This window comes from Symphalangus syndactylus, chromosome 15, assembly GCF_028878055.3.
Source record: "Symphalangus syndactylus isolate Jambi chromosome 15, NHGRI_mSymSyn1-v2.1_pri, whole genome shotgun sequence".
In the NCBI taxonomy this organism is placed as follows: domain Eukaryota; kingdom Metazoa; phylum Chordata; class Mammalia; order Primates; family Hylobatidae; genus Symphalangus; species Symphalangus syndactylus.
This window is the reverse complement of record NC_072437.2, coordinates 87,004,486-87,025,641: the sequence shown is the minus strand read 5'-3', so window position 1 is coordinate 87,025,641 and position 21,156 is coordinate 87,004,486. Positions and strand designations below refer to the sequence as shown.

General features: G+C 45.6%; 1 protein-coding gene across 5 annotated transcripts in view; it reads right to left on the bottom strand.

The window, feature by feature from the left end:
- Nucleotides 1–3,740: 3,740 nt before the first annotated feature.
- The window catches only part of CDADC1 (cytidine and dCMP deaminase domain containing 1), a 54,417-nt gene continuing 37,001 nt past the window's right edge, over nt 3,741–21,156 (bottom strand). The window contains exons 6-7 of one of the 5 annotated variants that reach the window (XM_063619170.1): nt 19,832–19,892; nt 3,741–4,010 (exon numbers count right to left, since the gene is read on the bottom strand). In XM_063619170.1, the coding sequence (XP_063475240.1) occupies nt 3,799–4,010; nt 19,832–19,892 (273 nt within the window). In that variant the 3' untranslated portion in view covers nt 3,741–3,798. Of the gene's footprint in view, nt 4,011–12,324; nt 14,453–19,831; nt 19,893–21,156 lie in introns of those variants that run through there. The other 4 variants (XM_063619171.1, XM_063619169.1, XM_063619168.1 and 1 more) reach the window with 4 other exon arrangements.

The window sequence follows — 21,156 nt, the reverse complement described above, 5'->3', positions numbered from 1 at the left end:
GAACTACCTGGACTTTGGGAATGGCCACACCTGGACTGAAATCCTGGCTCCACGGCTAGCTGTTCTCTCTTGAGAATCACCGAGCTTCCAGGAAACAGGCCAAAAGAGGACCTGCCTCACAGGATTGTTGTGGGAACCAACGAGGTAAAGTAGGCGACGTGCCGGGCTCAGATTGGGCGCCCACATTAGCCCCATCACCAGAGCAAGAGATTCCCACTGCAGGGAGGGCCGTGGGCACGAAGCGTGGCTGGAAAATGACGAGGCATGTGCGCTTGTGTCTGGGGCATGTGGGGATGTGAGAGGGCCGGGAGGGAGCTTTGAATGCCCAGCAGGGTCTGACGCCATCATTAAGGCAGCTGGCCTTTATTCGGGAAGTGACCTGAACACCTGCGTGTCTGGTGGGGAAAGCTCTGGAGCCGGCCCTGGAGGGGGAACAATGAGGGAGGGTGGGATGATGAGCACCTGCTGGTAACAGCGAGCGTGAACTCGGTGTTGCTGTCAGTCCCCCTCCAGATGCTTTAGAGTATTAACATCAGTCTTCAGAAGCACCTTATGAGGCGCGTACTGTGATTATCCTGTCAACCTAAATAACAACCAGAGAGTGGCTTTCAAAGAAAGTGATGTTTATTCAGGAATAAGGCACTGCCAGGGAGTATGCCTTCCAGAGTAAAAAGCACGTGTGCCTTCAGGGAGGTGAAGGAAGGCAAAGGTTTTTAACAGGAAAGTGAGGACTGTATCGTTGCTTTGAAGTAATGATCCTTGGCTACAAGGGTTAATTGCAAGAGGGACACCAGTCCAAGGCTGGACAGACAGTCACTGGGCAGGTGTCCTCCTAGAAGCACTTTTTGTGCAAGTTTGCAGTTTTCATAGTCTCCCGTGGTAGTTTTTGTTATTAGGCATTTATGCATGAGAATATTTCTCTTCATGGCCTTCCCTTGGCTCTATTTGTAGGATTTGTTTTTTAACAAAAGTGGCTCCGCTCTGATTCTGACTCTTTCACAATCCCAATATTACAGATGTGGAAACAGGGACTGAGAGGGTTGCTCGCCCAATTATACAGTGAGCAGATGGTGGTGCAGGATTCAAACCCAGAGCCCAGAGGCAGCAGCCATAGACCTTGGGAGATACTTAGGATTTACTATTGACCAGGCATAGCTGAACCATTTCTGGAGGACATGGTCCTGTGGCATGGGTGACCTGAGTAGAAGGTGATGTGCTCAGCCAAGACAGGGAGCCCGGGATGGGGAGGCAGAGGCACACGAGTGTCCTGTGCCTGGAGATGTGGTGTGGAGAAGTCCAGGCAGCCGGTGGACAAATGAGTCTGGGGCTTAAGAAAGATGTGGGCCAGAGGCACCGATTTGGGGGTCACTGAAATTTAGGGAGCAGCTGAGGTCTGGGTGAAGAGGAAGCGATCCATTCCTTGCTGCGATTCAAACCTCCGGACCCACCCAACTTTTCACCTGCCTCCATTTGTATTTTAACCTTATCTGTAACCTACATCCCACCTCAACCCGGGGTGTGGGGGTGGCTGGGCAGCAGGGGGACCCCACGGTTCCCATGTCCTTTCTCTATGGCAGTGTCCATGCTCAGTCTAGGTCTCCACCCGGCCTGGGTGCACGCAATATCATCCCAAAGTCTGTATTTGATCCAGTTAGCTCTGAGGGCCAGTTAGTCATTCAGAGGCTTGTAACCCTGTTATCCCAGAGACCAGGCTGACAGTGTTTTTATAAAGTGCCATCAGGACAAAGGGTGGTTGAACTCCAGGCCAGGGCCTAGCTGGGTCACCCCAGCCCCACCCTAGGGAGGTCTCAACCAGGACCCCAGCATCAGGGACAGATGATGCTTATATAATCACAGGACTCTTGGGGAAAACGGGCAAGGCCCTAGGTGCAGACTGGTTCTTCTGCAGGGGAAAAAGTCTGCCCCTTTTCCCTGGGAACTGAGCATGACATTTCCATGGCTGTGACCTGCTGGCCTGGATGAATGAGGCTCTGTGCTACCCAGGGTGTGGGAGGAAGGAAGAGGGCGTGCCTGCAGCTGCCCGGCGGCATCTGGCAGCACCAGGCGTGTCCTTCACCTTGACCAGGGACCATTTCCAACCCGAGTGGCTTTGTTCAGTTGTCAATGTGCTATGCCCATCAGAATCAAGGTGTGGCACGTGACCTGCAGCCAGGGAACAGGCACCTGGATAAGAAGGCCAGGGCAGGGTGGGCATGACAGTTTCCCTCGCACCTTCAATTCTCTTCTTGGGTCTTGGCTCTTCTTTCTAATGTCTTCACAAGTTTTCAGGTAGTTCCTGCACAAGACGTGGGTCACCCATCAAAAAAGCACCATTTATCCCTCAGCTGCCCCTCCAGCCCCTTTTCTGTCTCTCTGCCCTCCTTCAAGGTGAAACTTCTCCAATTTCTCCACGAATGGGCTACACCTCCTCACCTGTGATGCAGCTCACAACCCACCCGTCTCTGGCTTCCCTACCTCCCTGGAAGATGCTCTTCCCAGGGCTATCCAGGGCCTCAGAGCCGCCAGATCCAGTAGCGATTTCCTGTGCTCGTCTGACCCCTCAGCAGCAGGTGACAGAGCTGGTGGCCTCTTCTCCAGGCCCTCTCCTCTCCTGTCGCCCAGGCAATCTCACCCTCCTGTGCTCTCTCAGCTCAGCCTCCTCCACCTCACAGCCAAGCACCGAGCACCGTTGTGCCCGGGCTCAGTCTCCTGGGCGTCTCGTCTCCATCTCCCCCGTCTTCCTGCAAGGCTTCAGGTCTGTGGTCTGTGTGTGCCCCCCGTGTGGCTCCCACCTCTGTGGCTCCAGGCCGACTTCGGCAATCTCCAAGCTCATGCATGCACTCACCTGCTGGCTGGATGCCTCTCAGGCTCCCTCTTTCCAAGGTACAGTTCAAAACATGGCATATGACTTCCTGTCACTCCCTGCACCTGGCTTCCCCAGCTCTGCTGATGCCCCTGAAATCCCCCCAGTTGTTCATGCCAGAAACCCAGGAAGGCACATGAGTCCTCTCTGCCTCTCACCTGCAGCCAATTCATCAGCATTTCTGCTTTGACTTGTGTCAAATCTGAGCAGCTCTCTGCATCTGCATGTCTCCCACCTGGACTGCACCCCATCTCTGCAAGCGTCCAAAGTGATCTTTTCATAGGTCACATCTAGTCATGGTTCTCTCCTGCCCCCAAACCCTCTAGTGGCTTCCCTTGCTGCACAGAACCAAACCCAAAGCCCTGACCACTGTCCTTAAAGCACACAGGATCCGGCCGAGCCTTCCTCCTGCAACAAGTCCAGCAAGCCTGGCTGCTTTTCCATCCCTCCCAGAGGGCCTTCCCCCATACCGTTCCTTCTGCTGGGAATAGTCTTCCCAGCTTTCTTCACTGGCTGCTTCTTCTCATCCTTGCTCTTTCAGCTTAAATACCCACTTCTGGGCTTCCCAGGCCCAGCACAGGAGCCTCCCGCCCCAGATACCGGCTGCCTCTCCACTAGGGTGCAAAACTCCAGGGCAGGGGCAGTGTCTGTTTCCCTCGTGAATGTTATCGCCAGGGTCTAGCCCAGTGTCTGCGACATAGTAAATGTTCTATCGTGAGTGAATGTATGACTCATTCTTTACAAAGCACAATTTCACTTTCCTCTTTCTCTCCTCACTCCCTGGCCCCCTCACATCTTCCAGGTGACCCTCCCTTCCCTCCCCCTCCCCTCCTGTTGGGTGGCTCCTGCCATTCTGTCCCCTGTCACTCTGCCCTCGTTCTGCTCAGTTCACTTACATTCCTCTGTCCCCTCCTTTATTCCCTTCAGATGTCACCTTAGACCTTTATCATTTCTCTTTCTGAACCAACCAGCAGCCATCCAATTCCCTTCTTCCTCCCTCCATTCCACACGGATGCTGGAGTGACTGCTTTAAGATGCAAATAGGGGCTGGGCGCAGTGGCTGGCGCCTGTAATCCCAGCATTTTTCCAGGCTGAGGTGGGAGGATCGCTTGAGCCCAGGAGTTTGAAATCAGCTTGGAAACTGTCTCTACAAAAATAAAAATAAAAAATTAGCCAGGTGTGTTGGTGTGCACCTGTAATCCCAGCTACTCAGGAATCTGAGGCAGGAGGATCGCTTGAGTCCAAAAGGTGAAGACTGCAGTAAGCCGTGATTGCGCCACTGCTCCGCAGCCTGGGTGACAGAGACCCTGTCTCAAAAAAAAAAAAAAAAAAAGCATAATATGATCGTGTGGCCTCTGCTTAAAGTCTATCTATGGCTTCCTATTGCTCCCCAGAAGTGTTCCTAAGGCCCTTCGTGGTCTCTGCCAACCCCCTACTCCTCCCTCTCCTTGCCCACGAATGCTGCAACCATCTGCAGCTCCCCAGTGTGCTACACTCTCCTCTGTGCCCCCGCCCTGGAAACTCCAAACCCCATAGAACCCAACAGTGCTGACATTTCCTAGTTTCACTTCTAAGCGGCACCTGCATCAATTTCTGGGACATGCAGCCCTCTAGTGGCTAAAACAAGTAATAGTCTTTACTGTGTTCCTGCGGGGCCCTTTCTATTCAACATTATCGATGACTTGGATGGGACACAAGTAACGCATTGATCAAATGCCTGAGTGACCCTGGTCTCTGAGAGCGACGCCTAATTAGTGTCTGAAACAAAATTAACAAGCGGTAGGACAAGCTGCAGTGTTGGGTGCAATCTAATCATGCCTAGATTTAATAAGGATAAATGTGAAGTCCCACACTAAGGTCTGCAAACAAAACTCCAGCTCTGCAGGGAGAAGCATGGGTGCCCAGACAGGGAGTTCTGGTGACCCTAATGCCCTGTTGGGCCGCATCACTTCTCGCCTGGACTCCTGCAACACCTCTCTGGCGGGAGCCCTGGCCACTCTCCCCTACGCCAGTCTTTTCCTCACGTGCTGGTGATCACTGCTGTGAATCAGGCCCCCGCGGGAGCCGTCTAGGGGCGTGCACACACAGCTGCACCTGGGAAGAGACGCAGGCTGGGAGCAGGTGTCAGCACTTTGGTGGTCCTCAAGGTCCTGAGAAAGGATGGGGGCCCTGGAGAGGAAGCAAAGAGGTGAGAGGGCCCAGGAAGAGCCGTGGGAGGAGAGGAGAGAGATAAGAAACACAAGAACAGGTCGAGGCCGACAAGAGGTAAGCATTATGAAGCCAAAACAGGAGAGTTTCAGGATGGGTTGATGCTGCACGCTGAAGGCCCAGGGCCCAAGCAGGGTTAGGCCACTAGGAGTTGGGGAGCACCTTCCCACGGGGAGGGGGAGCAGAAAGACAGCAGTGGTTTGTGGAATAAACAGGAGGAGGATGTTGAGAAAGCTAGCACAGGCTTCCAAGTAATGAAGGGAAAGGAACCCCGTGGGGAAAGGGAAGCTTTTTGAAAGCTGGAGAAATGTATTGCTTAGCAACTGCAGCATAACCAGCCCCCTGAAACGCAATAACTTAAATAAAACCAATGTTTTCTTCCTACGTCTGTGGGTTGGCTGGGAGTCACCTAATCTCGGCTGGGCTAGCTGGGGTGGCTCTGCTCCGGATGTTTGGTGATGGCAGAAACGCAAAGTGGAAACACACAGGCTTCTTGAGCCTAATGTCGGAACTCGCACGAGGACATTTCCACCTCATTCTACTGAACACAAAGTCAAGCAAGGGGAAACAAGTTCCACCTGCTGATGGAACTGGCAAAACGTGTGAAAGGGAAGGTTGAAAAATTGGGGCCACTGATGCCTTCTACCACGGGAGACATGAGGACTTGCAATGGGAAGAACGAAGACATCAGAGGGAGAGGCTGGACAAAATGAATTGCATATTGTGCCAGGCGCGGTGGCTCACGCCTGTAATTCCAGCACTCTGGGAGGCCGAGGTGGGCACATTGCTTGAGTTCAGGAGTTCGAGACCAGCCTGGGCAACATGGCAAAACCCTATCTCTACAAAAAATACAAAAATTAGCGAGGTGTGGTGGTGGGCACCTATAGTCCCAGCTACTCAGGAGGCTGAGTTGAGAGGATCACCTGAGCCCAAGAAGTCGAGGCTACAGTGAGTGGGGATCACACCACTGCACTCCAGCCTGGGCAATAGGAGTGACATCCTGTCTCAAAAAGAAAAGAAAAAAAAATGAAGTGCATATTGGGAAAATTATGGAAGGCATTGAATTTGGAGCAGATTCATGTTCTGGCTCTGCCAATTGTTAGCAGTGTAGCCTTGGGTAAGTCGTTTAACCTGAGACTCCATTTCATTATCTGTACAGTGGAAATGCTAATCCCCGCTTCACAGTGTGAACATTTAATGAGGTGAAGTAAAAAGTGCTTCACTGTAAAATGCGAACCTAGCTACAATGATGCAGTAACTTTCCAGGAGAGGTGGGAGGCTGTCACAGGACAGCAGGAACACAATGGCTACTTTCAAGTATTCCAGGGCATTCCTGTGGGAGAGGAGACACAAACAGCCTGTGCTATACACAAGGTCTGAGGGGAGTGACGGGGGAGGAGTTTACTCCATAAAAATAACATGTTAATAATGAGGACAGGCCAATGTGGCTTCAGGAGGTGGTGACTTCTTCATCGCTGGGGATGCTGGAGCAGAGCCCGGCTGATCTGTCCCTTTAGGGGAGTGTTGAAGAGGAGATGCAACCGCTAACCAGTGGTTGGATGGATCAGCTGTGCTCAAGCAAGGGCAGCCCACCATCCCAACACGTGGGGGGCCTTCTGTTGTAGAAATTTCTGAGTGATTGAAATGGCATTTGGTGGATGTGTGCCAGGGCTGCTAAACCTCTGGCAGTGGTCATGCCAGTCCTAATCAATGGCAATGCCAGTGGTCCTCTGTGCATAAACACTGGACTATGTGAATTCAGAGCTCCAATCTTGAGAGTCCAAATAAATTCATGACTTATTTTCAGCAAGTGTAACCAGCAAGCCCCCACTTTTTTGCCAACGCCTCACTGTGATAATGGAAAAAGTATTTGACTTCAGAAAAGTCTTAGCTATGATTAAACAAGCAAAGTCACAACAGCAAAACACTGTAATCTATTTAAATAGTAAGGTTATATGCAGAGGGTATTAAAGTCACAAATACACATGACCATTATGTAAATGGCTATGATAAGGCTGTCAGAAGCATAAATCATTGATTATTCTCCCAGATATATAATGAGAGCCAACTACTCTGCTTGGAGACACCACAAATAAACAGTACACATTTAATGAACTCCGCGTTTGCTTGCTACCTAGGACCAAAAAAGGGGTCTTTGGAGATCTCTGTTTTCTTTAAAAACACTGGCCAGGCAGTTTGAACAAATACCTTCCTTTTTTACATCAGCATTCACATTTTCTTGATTTGGGGGCTTGGATCATAGTAGGAGATTCTGTAAATATTTGCCGTTGCTGCTGCTGTTGTTGTTTTTCTCACTGATGCATTTTTACAAGAAATGCATGTGGCCCTTTTCTCATTGAGGCATTTTTACAAGAAATGGATGTCACCCCCTCCTCCCTCTCAGCTTGTGCAGAACCTGTGTCATCAAAAGGCAGGGGGAGTGGTTGGCTGCAGAAGGGCTAGAAAGTGGTTCACCCTTCCTGCAGGTGTCTTCTTAAAAGGAATTCTCAGAATTGCCTGCAGGGTCCCTGATGGCATCTGATTCTGGCCCATCCCCAGGGAACAAGGAGGCAGGAAGCACCGAGGCTTATTACTTTGGCATCAACCTCAGCCAAGAAAGGTGAAACCTCCCTGGCCCATATTCATCTTAAAATGTGAGCTTTCCATTCATTAATGAGGGAATGGTCTGGGCATTATTAGACTAGCTATCATGGTGGCTTTCCCTAGCATGTTGAAGATGAATCTTTAAACTTTCAGGAATACCCACGTTTGTGCAGCAAAACAGTTACCCAGAACCTCTCAGACTTGCCAACTGAAATCTGGGTTTGTGGATTTGGACAACTGCAACTTCTTAGGAAGCATCATGAGGGCTTCAACTTGAAGGTTCTCGGAACCGTGTGCAGTGACTGTTGGCATTGCCGTTAAGTGCGAGGGAGGTGAAAAGTTCCACGAGGAGTAACAGTCTTGGGGACAGAACTCTGCTCAGGGGCCAGGACATGGGGCTCCATTCCCAGTGGCATTCCCTTCAGTGATCTGCTCTGTCCTGTGGTGAACGTTACTTTTGTGGTCCCCTGTGAACTATACCTCCTGGCTCCACGTCCTGTGCAGGCCCCTCCACATGGACTCTGGGTGTGGCCACGAAACTGGCCTTGGCTAATGAGCCATGAGCCAGCATGATGCAAGGGGGACACGCTGGGCATGTCCTTGTGGAGCACTCACTTTCAGAGCCCTGTGCCGCCTCGTAGAGGTCTGGTCACCCTGCTGGAGAGCCCTGGCCAGCCGCCAGCTGTTTCAGCCATCCAAGCTGAGGCGCCAGAAACCTGAAAGAAGCCCCTTGGATGGTCCAGCGTCACTGTCCCTGCGCTGGCTGTGCCCCCCTCTCAGCTAACCCACCAGTGGCACACAACTGTGAGTGACCCCAGCGAGTGGAGCTGTTCTGCTGAATCTTGCCCAAATTCCTGGCTCACAGAATCATGCAAAATAAAATAGTGGCCTGGGCCACTAAGTTTTAGGGCGTAGTCTGTCATGCAGCAATAGATAGCTGTGGAGTGAATGGATAACTGTTGCCCTCTGTGGAACTTGTGCTTTTTCTGCAAAATAAAACACTTTCCACCAATACCGCAACCAGCATAGAAGTTCTTCATCATATTACACTAAAGCGTGTTCAGCTCAGCAGAAACCGTGTCCTTTCACAAGGCCACCTCCGCATCAAAAAGAACCAGGAATGGTAAAATTCCTGGTCAACAGAAACACTCATATCTGAGAGTAGAGTACTATATGCATTCTTTTTCTTTTTGAAACAGTATCTCACTCTGTCACCCAGGCTGGAGTGCAGTGGTGCAAGCATAGCTCATTGCAGCCTTGAACTCCTAGGCTCAAGTGATTCTCCCGCTTCAGCCTCTCTAGCAGCTTGGGACTACAGGTGTGCACCACCACAACTGGCTGTTTTTTAGTTTCTTTTTGGAGAGACAGGGTCTTGCTATGTTGCCCAGGCTGGTCTTGAACTCCTGGCTTCAAGTGGTCCTCCTGCCTTGGCCTCTCAAATACTATAAAATCTTAATTACATCAATAGAAGGAATTTCTGGTTACTAAAAATAATACATTTAATGCTTGGTACAGTTTCTCTAAATTCCCCTGCTCTTTATTAAAACTTATCACATCTATACTTATTTACATACATTTTTTTCCACCCTGCCAAGTCACAGAATCTTGAGGTTAAGGGTCATGGTCCTTTTTTTTTTTTTTTTTTTTTTGAGATAGTCTTGCTCTTTTGCTCAGGCTAAAGTGCAGTGACACGATATTGGCTCACTGCAACCTCTGCCTCCTGGATTCAAGTGATTCTCATGCCTCAGCCTGCCGAGTAGCTGGGATTACAGGCACATGCCACCATGCCTAGCTAGTTTGTTTGTTTGTTTGTTTGTATTTTTAGTAGAGACAGGGTTTTACCATGTTGGCCAGACTGGTCTCAAACCCCTGACCTCATGATCCGCCTGCCTCAGCATCCCAAAGTGCTGGGATTACTGGTGTGCGCCACCGTGCCCAGCCCTATTTGCATTTTTAATATGATTGTTCTCTCCTTCCAGAGGTTTCCAAAAGATTCCCTGCTTAAGCGTGTAGGATATCTTTAAAAAAACCCAAACCAGTAGAACTTTCCAGGTCCACTAAGTGCAGCCCATGGTGCCATTAGAATTATAATAGTACTAGATCTCTGTGAAGTGGAAGAACTGAAAAAACATGTGCCTGTATTTGTTGGGAGGCCAGTTCTTTTCTGTGTACCTTTCATTCATTTTCATGAATATTTGATGTATGTCCATCTCCCCAACTAGACGATAAGCTCCATGAGGGCAGGGTTTGTGTCTGGTTTTGCTCACCACTGTAACTGCACTCCTCACAGTGCCTGGCTCATGGTAAGCTAAGCCCTGGCAAATATTTGTTAATGAATTGTAGCATGTTCAAAATAAAACAACCTGGAGAACCTCTGCTGGTTATCACCATGGGTAAAACAAAGTTGGTCCGGAGTTAGGATCTGCCACACAGAAGCCTCCAGGCTCATGAGCTTCCGTTTCTTGCAACTCAACAGCACCATGCACCACAGTATTTCAGACTTCTCACTTAGCTCTTGTTTTCATTTTTTTCTAACAGTGTGAATGTGCGCACACACTACACAAGGTACTTCAAGCTGTTCAAGCCACCCCCAGCCCCTCATGCACATTAGGCAGAGCCAGGCTGTTTCCATTCACTCCACAGGAAGTGAACTCCCCCAGCCTCCTCCCTCCACCTTTTGTCCTTGGGATACATCCCGGGCCCGGGGCCTCTCTGGGTGTGGGTGTCAGCAATGGGATGAAATGTGGTTTCTTCCTCGTTCATCCTGGCCTGGACCCCAATTTCTGAGAATCATGGCGTGGTGGGAAGTATTCCAGGAAAGTCCTGGCTCATGTCCTTCTGGAAAGACATGTGCTTTCCCTAACAAATCACTTTGTGCTACACTCACCAAAGGAGCTCCTGTCCCAAGATGGGCTCACTTCTTTCTTTCTCCTTCCCAAGTGTTACGTGGGTTTAGATATAGACATTCAGGGGCAATAAGCTCATTTATGTATCATAGTGTCACTAAAGATAGAGTTCATGTTTATAGAGTGTTGGTACCATTCATTGACCCAGAAATAAAGCTAACTTGGCCAGGCATGGTGGCTCATGCCTGTAATTACAGCACTTTGGGAGGCAGAGGCAGGAGGATTGCTTGAGGCCAGGAGTTCAAGACCAGCCTGGGCAACATAGCAAGACCCCTGTCTCTACAAAAATTAAACAAATAAAAAATAAACTAGCCAGGCGTGGTGGCACGTGCCTGTAGTCCCAGCTACTTGGGAGGCTGAGGTGGGGAGGACCGCTTGAGCACAGAAAACAGTCAAGGCTGCAGTGAGCTATGAAGGCACCACTGCACTCCAGCCTGGGCAACAGAGTGAGACCCTGTCTTGAAAAAGGAAAGAAAAAGCTTCAGCAGCAATACAATGAAAATACACACACTTGTGTATGCTCTGCATGACTGGGATGAAGGAAACCAGGCAAATGCTTACACTTAGCTCCCCTCACAGCAGCATATTCTGTGGCCACTTAGGCAGTAAACAAATGGCAGAGCTATTTTTTTTTTTTTTTTTACAAATTATGAACTTACCATCATCCTCCCATTCTTTGAAATTTAGAAAGACATTGTATTTTTTGTTTAAGTGTAAGTTCTGATTTCTCAGGCTAAGGGATGAGGACTGGGAATTTATAGATCTGGGTCAAAAGTGCCCCACAGAGCTTCTCCAAACCCAGGCGGGCTCCTGGGGTGGCTCAGCAGTCTGTCTCCATCACTTTTTCCCAGAAGTTTGTCTCATTCCCGCTGTTTGCCTGGCAAACCCCTGGATCCCCTCAGGCCCCACCTCATCATCTCTGCCTCTACAGGGCCCTTTCCATGACTCCCCAGAGCGCTGGTAAATCCTCGTGTGCCCCCATTGTTCCTATAGTTACATCCACAGTGGCAGTTCTCAGCCTTAAAGGTCACCAGAATCACCCGCAAGGTCGTGAAACCCCAGCTTGCTGGGCGCATCCTGAGAGGTTCTAATTCAGTAAGCCTAGGGTGCACCCTAAGAATATGCACTTCTAACAAATCATCTGCTGGTCCAGAGACATTTTTCTTTTCTTTTAGACTAAGTCTCGCTCTGTTGTCCAGGCTGGAGTGCAGTGGCATGATCTCAGCTCACTGCAACCTCTGCCTCCTGGGTTCATGCGATTCTCCTGCTTCAGTCTCCCAAATAGCTAGGATTACAGGCATGCAACACCATGACTGGCTATTTTTTTTTTTTTTTTTTTTTTTTTTTTTTTTTGTATTTTTAGTAGAGACAGGGTTTTACCATGTTGACCAGGCTGGTCTTGAACTCCTGACCTCAAGTGATCTACCTCCCCTCAGCCTCCCAAAGTGCTGGGATTACAGGTGTGAGCCACGGCACCTGGCCTGAGAATCATTTTTCTTAATTACTTGATTCCATGCTTGTATCTTCCACTTGACCGTGAGTGTCTTAAGATCAGGAAGCATTTCTCACACATCTCATCCCCAGGGTCTAGCAGTATTTAGCAGTCATTCAATCAATCAACAAATATTTACGGAATGCCTACTGTGTGCCAGGTACTGTTCTAGACACTGGGGTTCAGCAGTTAAAAAGTACACACACACACACACACCTCCCTGCCCTCATAGACTTCACCTTCTGAGGCTATACAGTAAACCATCAATGATTATTTATTGAAATCTGACCAGTTGTACAGAAGAAAAAAAATGGCATTATCATGACTCTCTTAATAGTACTGTGGAAATGCCTATTTTTTCCCTTTCTAATCACAGTTTTTCCTACATGTATGCTGCTTCCTCTCATATCCCATCCCAACACCCAACAGGGAAATCCACAGACCTGGCAGTATGCCAGGATTTTGGGTCTTGCAAAATATTTACTGATTGATTTATAAAATGTTTGGTGTACATGACACGTTAGTTAGAAACAACAAATCCAAGAGCTGAAGCACGAGAGTTAATATAATAAAGCAATTTGGGAGGTAAGCAATCTCAGTGTTTTTATACTGATAAGAATATCTTAACTCATGGTTTTCAAACTAGCCTTAGTTACCTCTAAGTGTACCTCGCCTCCTCTCCCGTCCTATCCCATGCCTTCCATCTGTGTAGGGTTTATGGCAGTTCTCGGCTGCCTTGTATGATGACTCTGAACTCCCCATGGACCTACACATGCTGCAGTCACAGCCCTGGCATGGAGCCAGTGTTTGGATGGTCCTGCGTGTAATTCTGAGAAACTGGTAGGAAGCCCAGTGAGGCCGTGTGATGTTCTGGAAAGGCAGGGAACAAAAGCAGAGGCAACCCTGACCACCGCAGATCCAGGGAGACATTTCTCATGAAGCACCCCAGGCCACCCCCTCTCTAACCTAGGAGAGAACAGAAAATGTACCTTCATTTTTGGAATAATTTTCTGAATGTTTCTCAGCAAATAAAAATGTGAGAAATCACAGACAGCAATCTGGAATAGCTGAAATGACCATACTTTCAAGACTTTCAGTATTTATTCTCGAGGTTGGCAAATGTTTTTAAAAGGCTCTTCCTTTTGCAGATCAAAGCCATGAGACAACCTATGTTAATTATACAGAAGGGAAGATTATATGGGGGAGCGGCATTTATTAATGGAATTCTAGGAAAGCTAGTTTCAATATTCCAGACTCAAATATTTCTTCTCTGTTAACATCATAACCAAATTTGAGGTTCACTGTTAGTGATTTCAAGAGTCAGTGATATCAAGCAGCGACACTGTCTCAGAATAACACTCTCTTCTTATTGCTACCCAAACTCTGTGATAAACAGGACCACAGAATTAACATTTACAAAATATACTTTAAAAATGGAGACCAAGTCCACTAACTTTATTTTTTTATTTTTATTTTATTTTATTTTATTTTTTTGAGACAGAGTCTCGCTCTGTCGCCCAGGCTGGAGTGCAGTGGCGCAATCTCGGCTCACTGCAAGCTCCGCCTCCCGGGTTCACGCCATTCTCCTGCCTCAGCCTCTCCGAGTAGCTGGGACTACAGGCGCCCGCCACCACGCCCGGCTAATTTTTTTGTATTTTTAGTAGAGACGGGGTTTCACCGTGGTCTCAATCTCCTGACCTCATGATCCGCCCGCCTCGGCCTCCCAAAGTGCTGAGATTACAAGCGTGAGCCACCGCGCCCAGCCCACTAACTTTATTTTTATAAGTCAATTCTAATTAAGTAAATTCTGATTACTAGAAAGCTTTGGGTATAAATGTGACCTTTTGGTTTGCTATACACTGACTCTTAAAAAGATGACACTTATTTCCCTGGAGCAGTTTACTAACTGTCACTCTTGTAATTAAAAAGAATTAATATTTCTCAAAAGGTGTGTGATTCCCTGCAGAGGCATGACCTCTTGTGAAGCAGACCCTTTCAAATTGGCTAATATAAAGTCAAGATAAATAGAAATCAGTCCCTGTTGGTGATTACGTTGGTTTAAGTTATTGCTCCCTCATTTCATGTAATAAAATAACACACTACTACATTATGGAAAACCCACACATAAATCTAAAAGACAAATATTCTTATTAACACCATTTGTATCCTAGAAATAAATTAGCTTCCTTAAAAAATCTTTTCAATTATTCACAAAATCCATCCTTATTTTCTGAATGAACAAGGCTGAATTTTAGAAGTGCAATGAAAAGTTCTTGAGGTTCCCCTGCAGTGTAGACAGGCCTTCTTAGTGGATTCCGAGGCACAGCTTCTTGTCCTGGTGCTGCTCTTCCTTCTGTGGGACAGGTCTCAACACACCATCTAGCATTGAGAATAACGCTAGGTCAGGACAGCTTCATTTCAAACCCATGGGCACTTGTTTCGGCCTTACAGGTTGTAAGAGCAAAACAATGCTTAAGTTAAAGGAACTTTCACTTTATTTTATCTTCAAATTCTCAATTGTAGAGAATCCAATCTAGATAACTTACTCTCAGGCAATGCAGAATCTGGCTTTTAAAAATTGGATTCACATTGGCCGGGTGCAATGGCTCACGTCTGTAATTCCAACACTTTTGGAGGCTGAGGAGGGAGGATAACTTGAGCCCAGGAGTTCAAGACCAGCTTGGGCAGCATAGGGAGACCCCATCTCTACAAAAATTTTTTTAAAAAAAAACAGGTGTTGTGGTGCACGCCTGTAATCCCAGCTACTCAGGAGACTGAGGTGGGAGGACTGTTTGAGCCCAGAGAGGCCGAGTCTGCAGTGAGCCATGACTGTGCCACTCATTCCAGCCTGGGTGACACGGCGAGACCCTGTCTCAAAGAAAAACAAAAACAAAAACTGAATTCACTCAACAGCGTATGGCAAGTAATTCATAAAACTTTTTGTTTTATGTTTTTGGTGAGGGAAGTCCTATTACTAGACTGGAGGAAACAAAATGTACCTCCTAAGGGAGAAGGGGACTGTGTGTGGGGTAGGGAGAATCTGGGGACTGGAAGGAAGATGGACTTATCTGACAGGGCAGGCTGGGAAAAGAGTATGGCTTCAACCTCTTCCTGGCTTTTGTTTTTAATAGCTTTATTTGTACAATAAATGATACATGTTTAAAGTATACAATAAACTAAATATTTAAAGTGTATAGTTTGATGAATTCTTTTAATTTACTTTTTAATTTGTAATATTTGTAGAGATGGGGTTCTCAGTCTGTTACCTTAGCTGGTATTGAACTCTTGGCCTCAAGTAATCCTCCCACCTCAGCCTCCCAAAATGATGGGATCACAGGAAGGAGCCATTTTGCTTAGTCCAGTTTCATGATTTCTGACATAAGTATGCATTCATGAAACTATCCCCACAGTCAAGACAATGAACATATCTACCACCTGCAAAAGCTTCCTTCTGCCCTTTTCTTCCCATCTTTTGAGGGATTTCCTGCCTCGAGCCTGTATGTTCTGCCCTGCTGTTTCCTTGTCCTAAGGACACCTGGGCCAGGGCTCAGACTTGCTTTCCAGAGGTAGATCTGGAAAGCCACCCCTCTCTCTTTCTCATTCTCATCGTATTATGTAATATTTGAAACATTCTCTCTCTCTATATATAAAGTATTATGTAATATATAATAATATATACATAATACAGATGGGAGTTCTAAAGCCTAACAATAAAATGAACACTCATGAACTTACTGCCCCAAAAGAGTTACATTTTGTTTAAAACTGAATAAAACTACATTATGTGTGTGGGGGGGAGATGGAAAAAAACCAAACAAAACATACTGCCGAATCCAACAACTAGAATATTACCAATTGCCGTGTGCTCCCTCTCTCGTCCCATCCCCTTTCACCCCACTCAGAGGCAACTCCTATCTTGATTTTTGTGTTTATCAATCGATTTCTTCTTAACAATAACTTTACTGTATATACTATATATTAAAGTATATTTTATTTATTTATATATTTTTTGAGACAAGTTCTGTCTCTGTCACTCTGTTACCCAGGCTGGAGTGCAGTGGTGCGATCTCAGCTCACTGTATCCTCAACCTCCCGGGCTCAGGTGATCCTCCTATGTCAGCCTCTGGGGTAGCTGGGACTACAGGCACAGGCCACCATGCCAAACTAATTTTTTGTATCTTTTGTAGAGATGGAGTTTTGCTGTGATGCCCAGGCTGGTCTTGAACTCCTGGGCTCAAGCAATTGGCCCGCTTCAGTCTCCCAACATGCTGGGATTATAGGTGTGAGCACCATGCCTGGCCTACCACATTTAGCCAATATATGGTATGTCTTTTTGAACTTTATACAGAAATGGTATCATAATTCTGTAGTTTGCTTTGTTAAATTCAACATTTATATTTCTAAGATTCATCCATGTTGAAGAATGTAGCTCTAGTTCATTTGTTTTCACTGCTATATAGTAGTCCATTGTGGGAATACACCATAATATTTTTATCTAATCACCCAAAACAAACATTTGTGTTATTTGCAGTTTTTGCTTTTAAGAACAATATAGCAACAAATTATTTGTCTCTCTGACTCTTATACAATATGCAAGAGTTTCTCTAGGGCATATACTTATAAAAAATGCTATTTCAGGCCAGGCGTGGTGGCTCATGCTGGTAATCCCAGCACTTTCAGAGGCCGAGGCGGGCAGATCACCTGAGGTCCAGAGTTTGAGACTGGCCTAGCCAACGTGGTGAAACCTCATCTCTACTAAAAATACAAAATTAGCTGGGCATGGTGGTGCACGCCTGTAATCCCAGATACTTGGGAGGCTGAGGCAGGAGAATCGCTTGAACCTGGGAGGTGGAGGTTGCAGTGAGCTGGGATCACGCCACTGCACTCCAGCCTGGGCGACAGAGTGAGACTCTGTCACAAAAAAAAAAAAGGAAAAAAAAAAAGCTACTTCCATGCAATGTTAATTCGCATTTCTCTGACTATTAATAAGTTTAATCATCTTTTCATGTGTTGATTGGGTGAACTAAGTTCAGTTCACTCACCTTGCAGCAGACCCAGACCTGCTCTCAGATCCCAGCTTATATGGACATTTGTCCCCAGGATAGCTCTGGCTATTGTGTTCGCTTACTATTGCTCCTCAGATTCTAGCAAAATGCCTTCTTATCTCTATTTTGTTCTTAGGAGAATATTTCTCTTATTTTCTTGAAAGCCCCATGACTCTTTAAAAAGAATGCTTGTTATGGGTTACCTGGGTTCCATTTGTATGGAGCGGAAGGGCACTTGAGAGTTGTCAGTCACACTGACTGCCTTCCTTCTCTGTTTGTCCCTGCTACTGGCACTGAGAGAGTATCCAGCAGCAAGTCCCCCTCTGAGTTAGACAGACTGATTTACCCAAAGGTCAAGCCCTAGTCTAACAACAAAGCTGGTGTTGTAACTTTCATCTGTTGATTCTGGTGTCTATTTCTCAACTGAATCAAAAATTGGAAAGGAATTACATACTGTATGATTCCATTTATATGAAATGGCCAGAATAGACTAATCCATACAAACTGAAAGAGTGGTTGCCTAGGGCTAGGGGGAGGGAAGAATGGGGAATGACTGCAAATAGGCATGAGACTTCTTTCTCAGATAATGAAAATGTTCTGAAATTATGTTGTAGTGATGCCTGTACAACTTCATGAATCTACTAAAGAGCAAATTTACGATAGATGAATTACATATCAGTAAAACTATTACATAATTAAAAAGGAAATGGGGTATTGTTTATTGAGATAAAACACTTGTTCAGAAATGCATAAACATAAACTTAACCGTTCAGTTGAACTGCCACAAAGCGAGTATATGTAACCATCATCTGGGTGAATAAATAAAACATTACCAGCAAACCAGAAGCCTTCCTTTTGTCCCCTCCTTCCAACCTTGGGGCTTTAACCACAGCATGTCTTCCTTTTCCTTAGTGATCTAGGAATAATAAATCCTAGATACAAGCCCTTTGTTGATTGTAAGTGGCAAGTATCTTCTCATATTCCATGGCTTGCCTTTGCACTCTTTTAGTGATATCTTTTTTTTTTTTTTTTAAGGCAGGGTCTCACTCTGTTGCCAAGGTTGGAGTAGAGTGGTACAAGCATGGATCACTGTAGCCTCAACCTCTTCATAATCAAGAGATCCTTCCATCTCAGCCTCCTGAGTAGCTGGGACCACAGGCATGTGCCACCACAATTGGCTAATTTTTGTATTTTTTGTAGAGAGAGGGTTTTGCCATGTTGCCTAGCCTGGTCTCGAACTCCTGGGCTCAAGCAATTCACCCACCTCAGCCTTCCAAAGTGCTGGGATTACAGGCGTGAGCCACTGCACCTGGCCTAGTGATATCTTTTAATGAACAGATGTTCTTCATTGTAACATAGATAAATTAACCTTTTTATGATTCATGCTGTTTGTATCCTTTCCCTAACATAGGAAATTATTCATTGGCCACTTCAAACACTGTCTTTGAGTATACATTATTTAATCAGATGTATAGATAGAGAGATAGATAGATAGATAGACAGATAGATAGATAGATAGATAGATACGGCCTTTTTTGCTGATAAATTTTTAAAAAGAAAGATGCAGTGGATATGCACTTTTTTCCAAATTGCAAACAATACATTTTCTATTTGAATCAAATAAAGCTAATTCAGAACATTGAAAATCAATATATTCACAGATAAATTATTCTGAGGCCTTTATATTTCTTGATTTTTCAAGGTTAAAAAATTGTTATTATCAAGAAAACTTACAGAAAACTTCCATTTACTTCAAATCCAAATAATTCGATAATATAGTTACTGTTTTATTTTTATTTTTAGAGACAGAGTTTTGCCCTGTCACCCAGGCTGGAGTGCAGTGGTGCTATCTCAGCTCACTGCAACCTCCACCTCCTGGATTCAAGTGATTCTCCTGCCTCAAACTCCCAGGTAGCTGGGATTACAGGCATGTGCCATGATGCCTGGCTATTTTTTGTATTTTTAGTAGAGATGAGGTTTCACCATGTTGGCCAAGCTGATCTCGAACTCCTGACTTCAAGTGATCCCCCTGCCTTGGCCTCCCAAAGTGCTGGGATTATCGGCGTGAGCCACCACGCCTAGCCTATAGTTACTATTTTAGAATAATATTATATAGCACTCATGTCTAAAATTATGTGCCTAAAGAATTGTAAGACTTCTCAAAGATTATATTACATTCAAAATATCTGTAGTAGTATACAAATAATAAAGCTTTAAAGACTAGTAATTCATTATGGTAGCTGTGATGATTCTTAGTTAATCAGATTATTCAAGTAACCAGAACATTTCCAATCTGGGCAAATGTGGCTTTACTCTAGAAGAATGTATGTATCCTCATCATTTGGTCCCAATCCATCTGTACTAATTATACATATTTTTCCTTTCTCACTCCCCAGTAAGCTTTTGTTTTGTTATAGAAGAGCACTGTTGTTTACTGTTTCATATGCATTTAATTTATAAAGTCAATTTGTGCATAATTATTTGTATTAACCTGTAGATTCTATAGGAGTAATTACTCATCGGCACTTTCCATAGCACCTAGCATATGGTAGACCCACAAATATTTATGAACAAATTGAATGGCAAAAATCTAACCTTCAAAAATAATATGCTCCATCTATTAACACAACAATTTTCATCACCTGATCATTAAAATTCACTGTATATCCTTTCTCCTCAGCAACAAAGTTCACCTCAATACATAAATACTTACTTTCTCTCCTTTCAGGCTCATTTTGTTCAAGACCATAAGCTCCTGATGGATTCAGCTGCCACTGTAAGAGTGCACAAACATTTTACTTGTTTAAAAAGGATTTAATACATAGCATTCCAGCACATTGATTTTAAATATCAAAACAACTTCTTAAAAATGGAAGAAAAATGGCTAGGCATGGTGGGTCACATCTGTAATCCCAGCACTTTGGGAGGCCAAGGTAGGTGGATTACCTGAGTTAAGGAGTTTGAGACCAACCTAGGAGTTTGAGACCAACCTGGCCAACATGGTGAAACTCCGTCTCTAATAAAAATACAAAAATCAGCCAGGCGTGGTAGCACACGCCTGTAGTCCCAGCTACCTGGGAGGCTGAGGTAAGAGAATTGCTTGAACCTGGGAGGTGGAGGTTGCAGTGAGATGAGATGGTGCCACTGCACCTCAGCCTGGGTGACAGAGCAAGCCTCCATCTTGAAAAAAAAAATTTTTTTAAATAGAAGAAAAAGGAGTTAGCATGTTCAAATTAACAAAGCCCTAATAACGCCACACTGAGTGATCCTGAATGATATAACTTCTGGGATCCGAATCAATACTCTTAGAGAAGTTGAAGATTCCTTACATTCATTTTAATTGGAAGTAAGTGGAAGACCAGAGGATTGGAGTGACTTGTCTCAGGTTACACCCTAACTACAGGAGGCAATAGAATTAGAACCCATGCCCAGTACTATGGAATTAACATCGCATTGCATTCTATCTCCAGGTCCTAGAGAATCTTATAGTAGCTAGAAAAGGCCTAGGTATTAAAGAATGAAAATATGACCAAGATAGGCCAGGCACAGTGGCTCATGCCTGTAATCCTAGCACTTTGGGAGGCCGAGGCAGGTGGATCACGAGGTCAGATCAAGACCATCCTGGCTAACATGGTGAAACCCCGTCTCTACTAAAAATACTAAAAAATTAGCCAGGCGTGGTGGCGGGTGCCTGTAGTCCCAGCTACTCGAGAGGCTGAGGCAGGAGAACGGCGAGAACCCAGGAGGTGGAGCTTGCAGTGAGCCGAGATCGCGCCACTGCACTCCAGCCTGGAAGACAGAGTGAGACTCCGTCTCACAAAAAAAAAAAAAAAGAAAGAGAAAAGGAAAAGAAAATATGACCAAGATTACCTTGCCTTTTAATGTTGTTATATCATAAACTATTACCTGAATTATATCATTTTATATCATATCATATATCTCCTCTGGTTACCGTATTTCATCTCAACCATTCAGGAATAAATAGGGAAGCCTGAAGATTCTCAGATATTACATAGAATATTGGAGCAGCAGAAAATA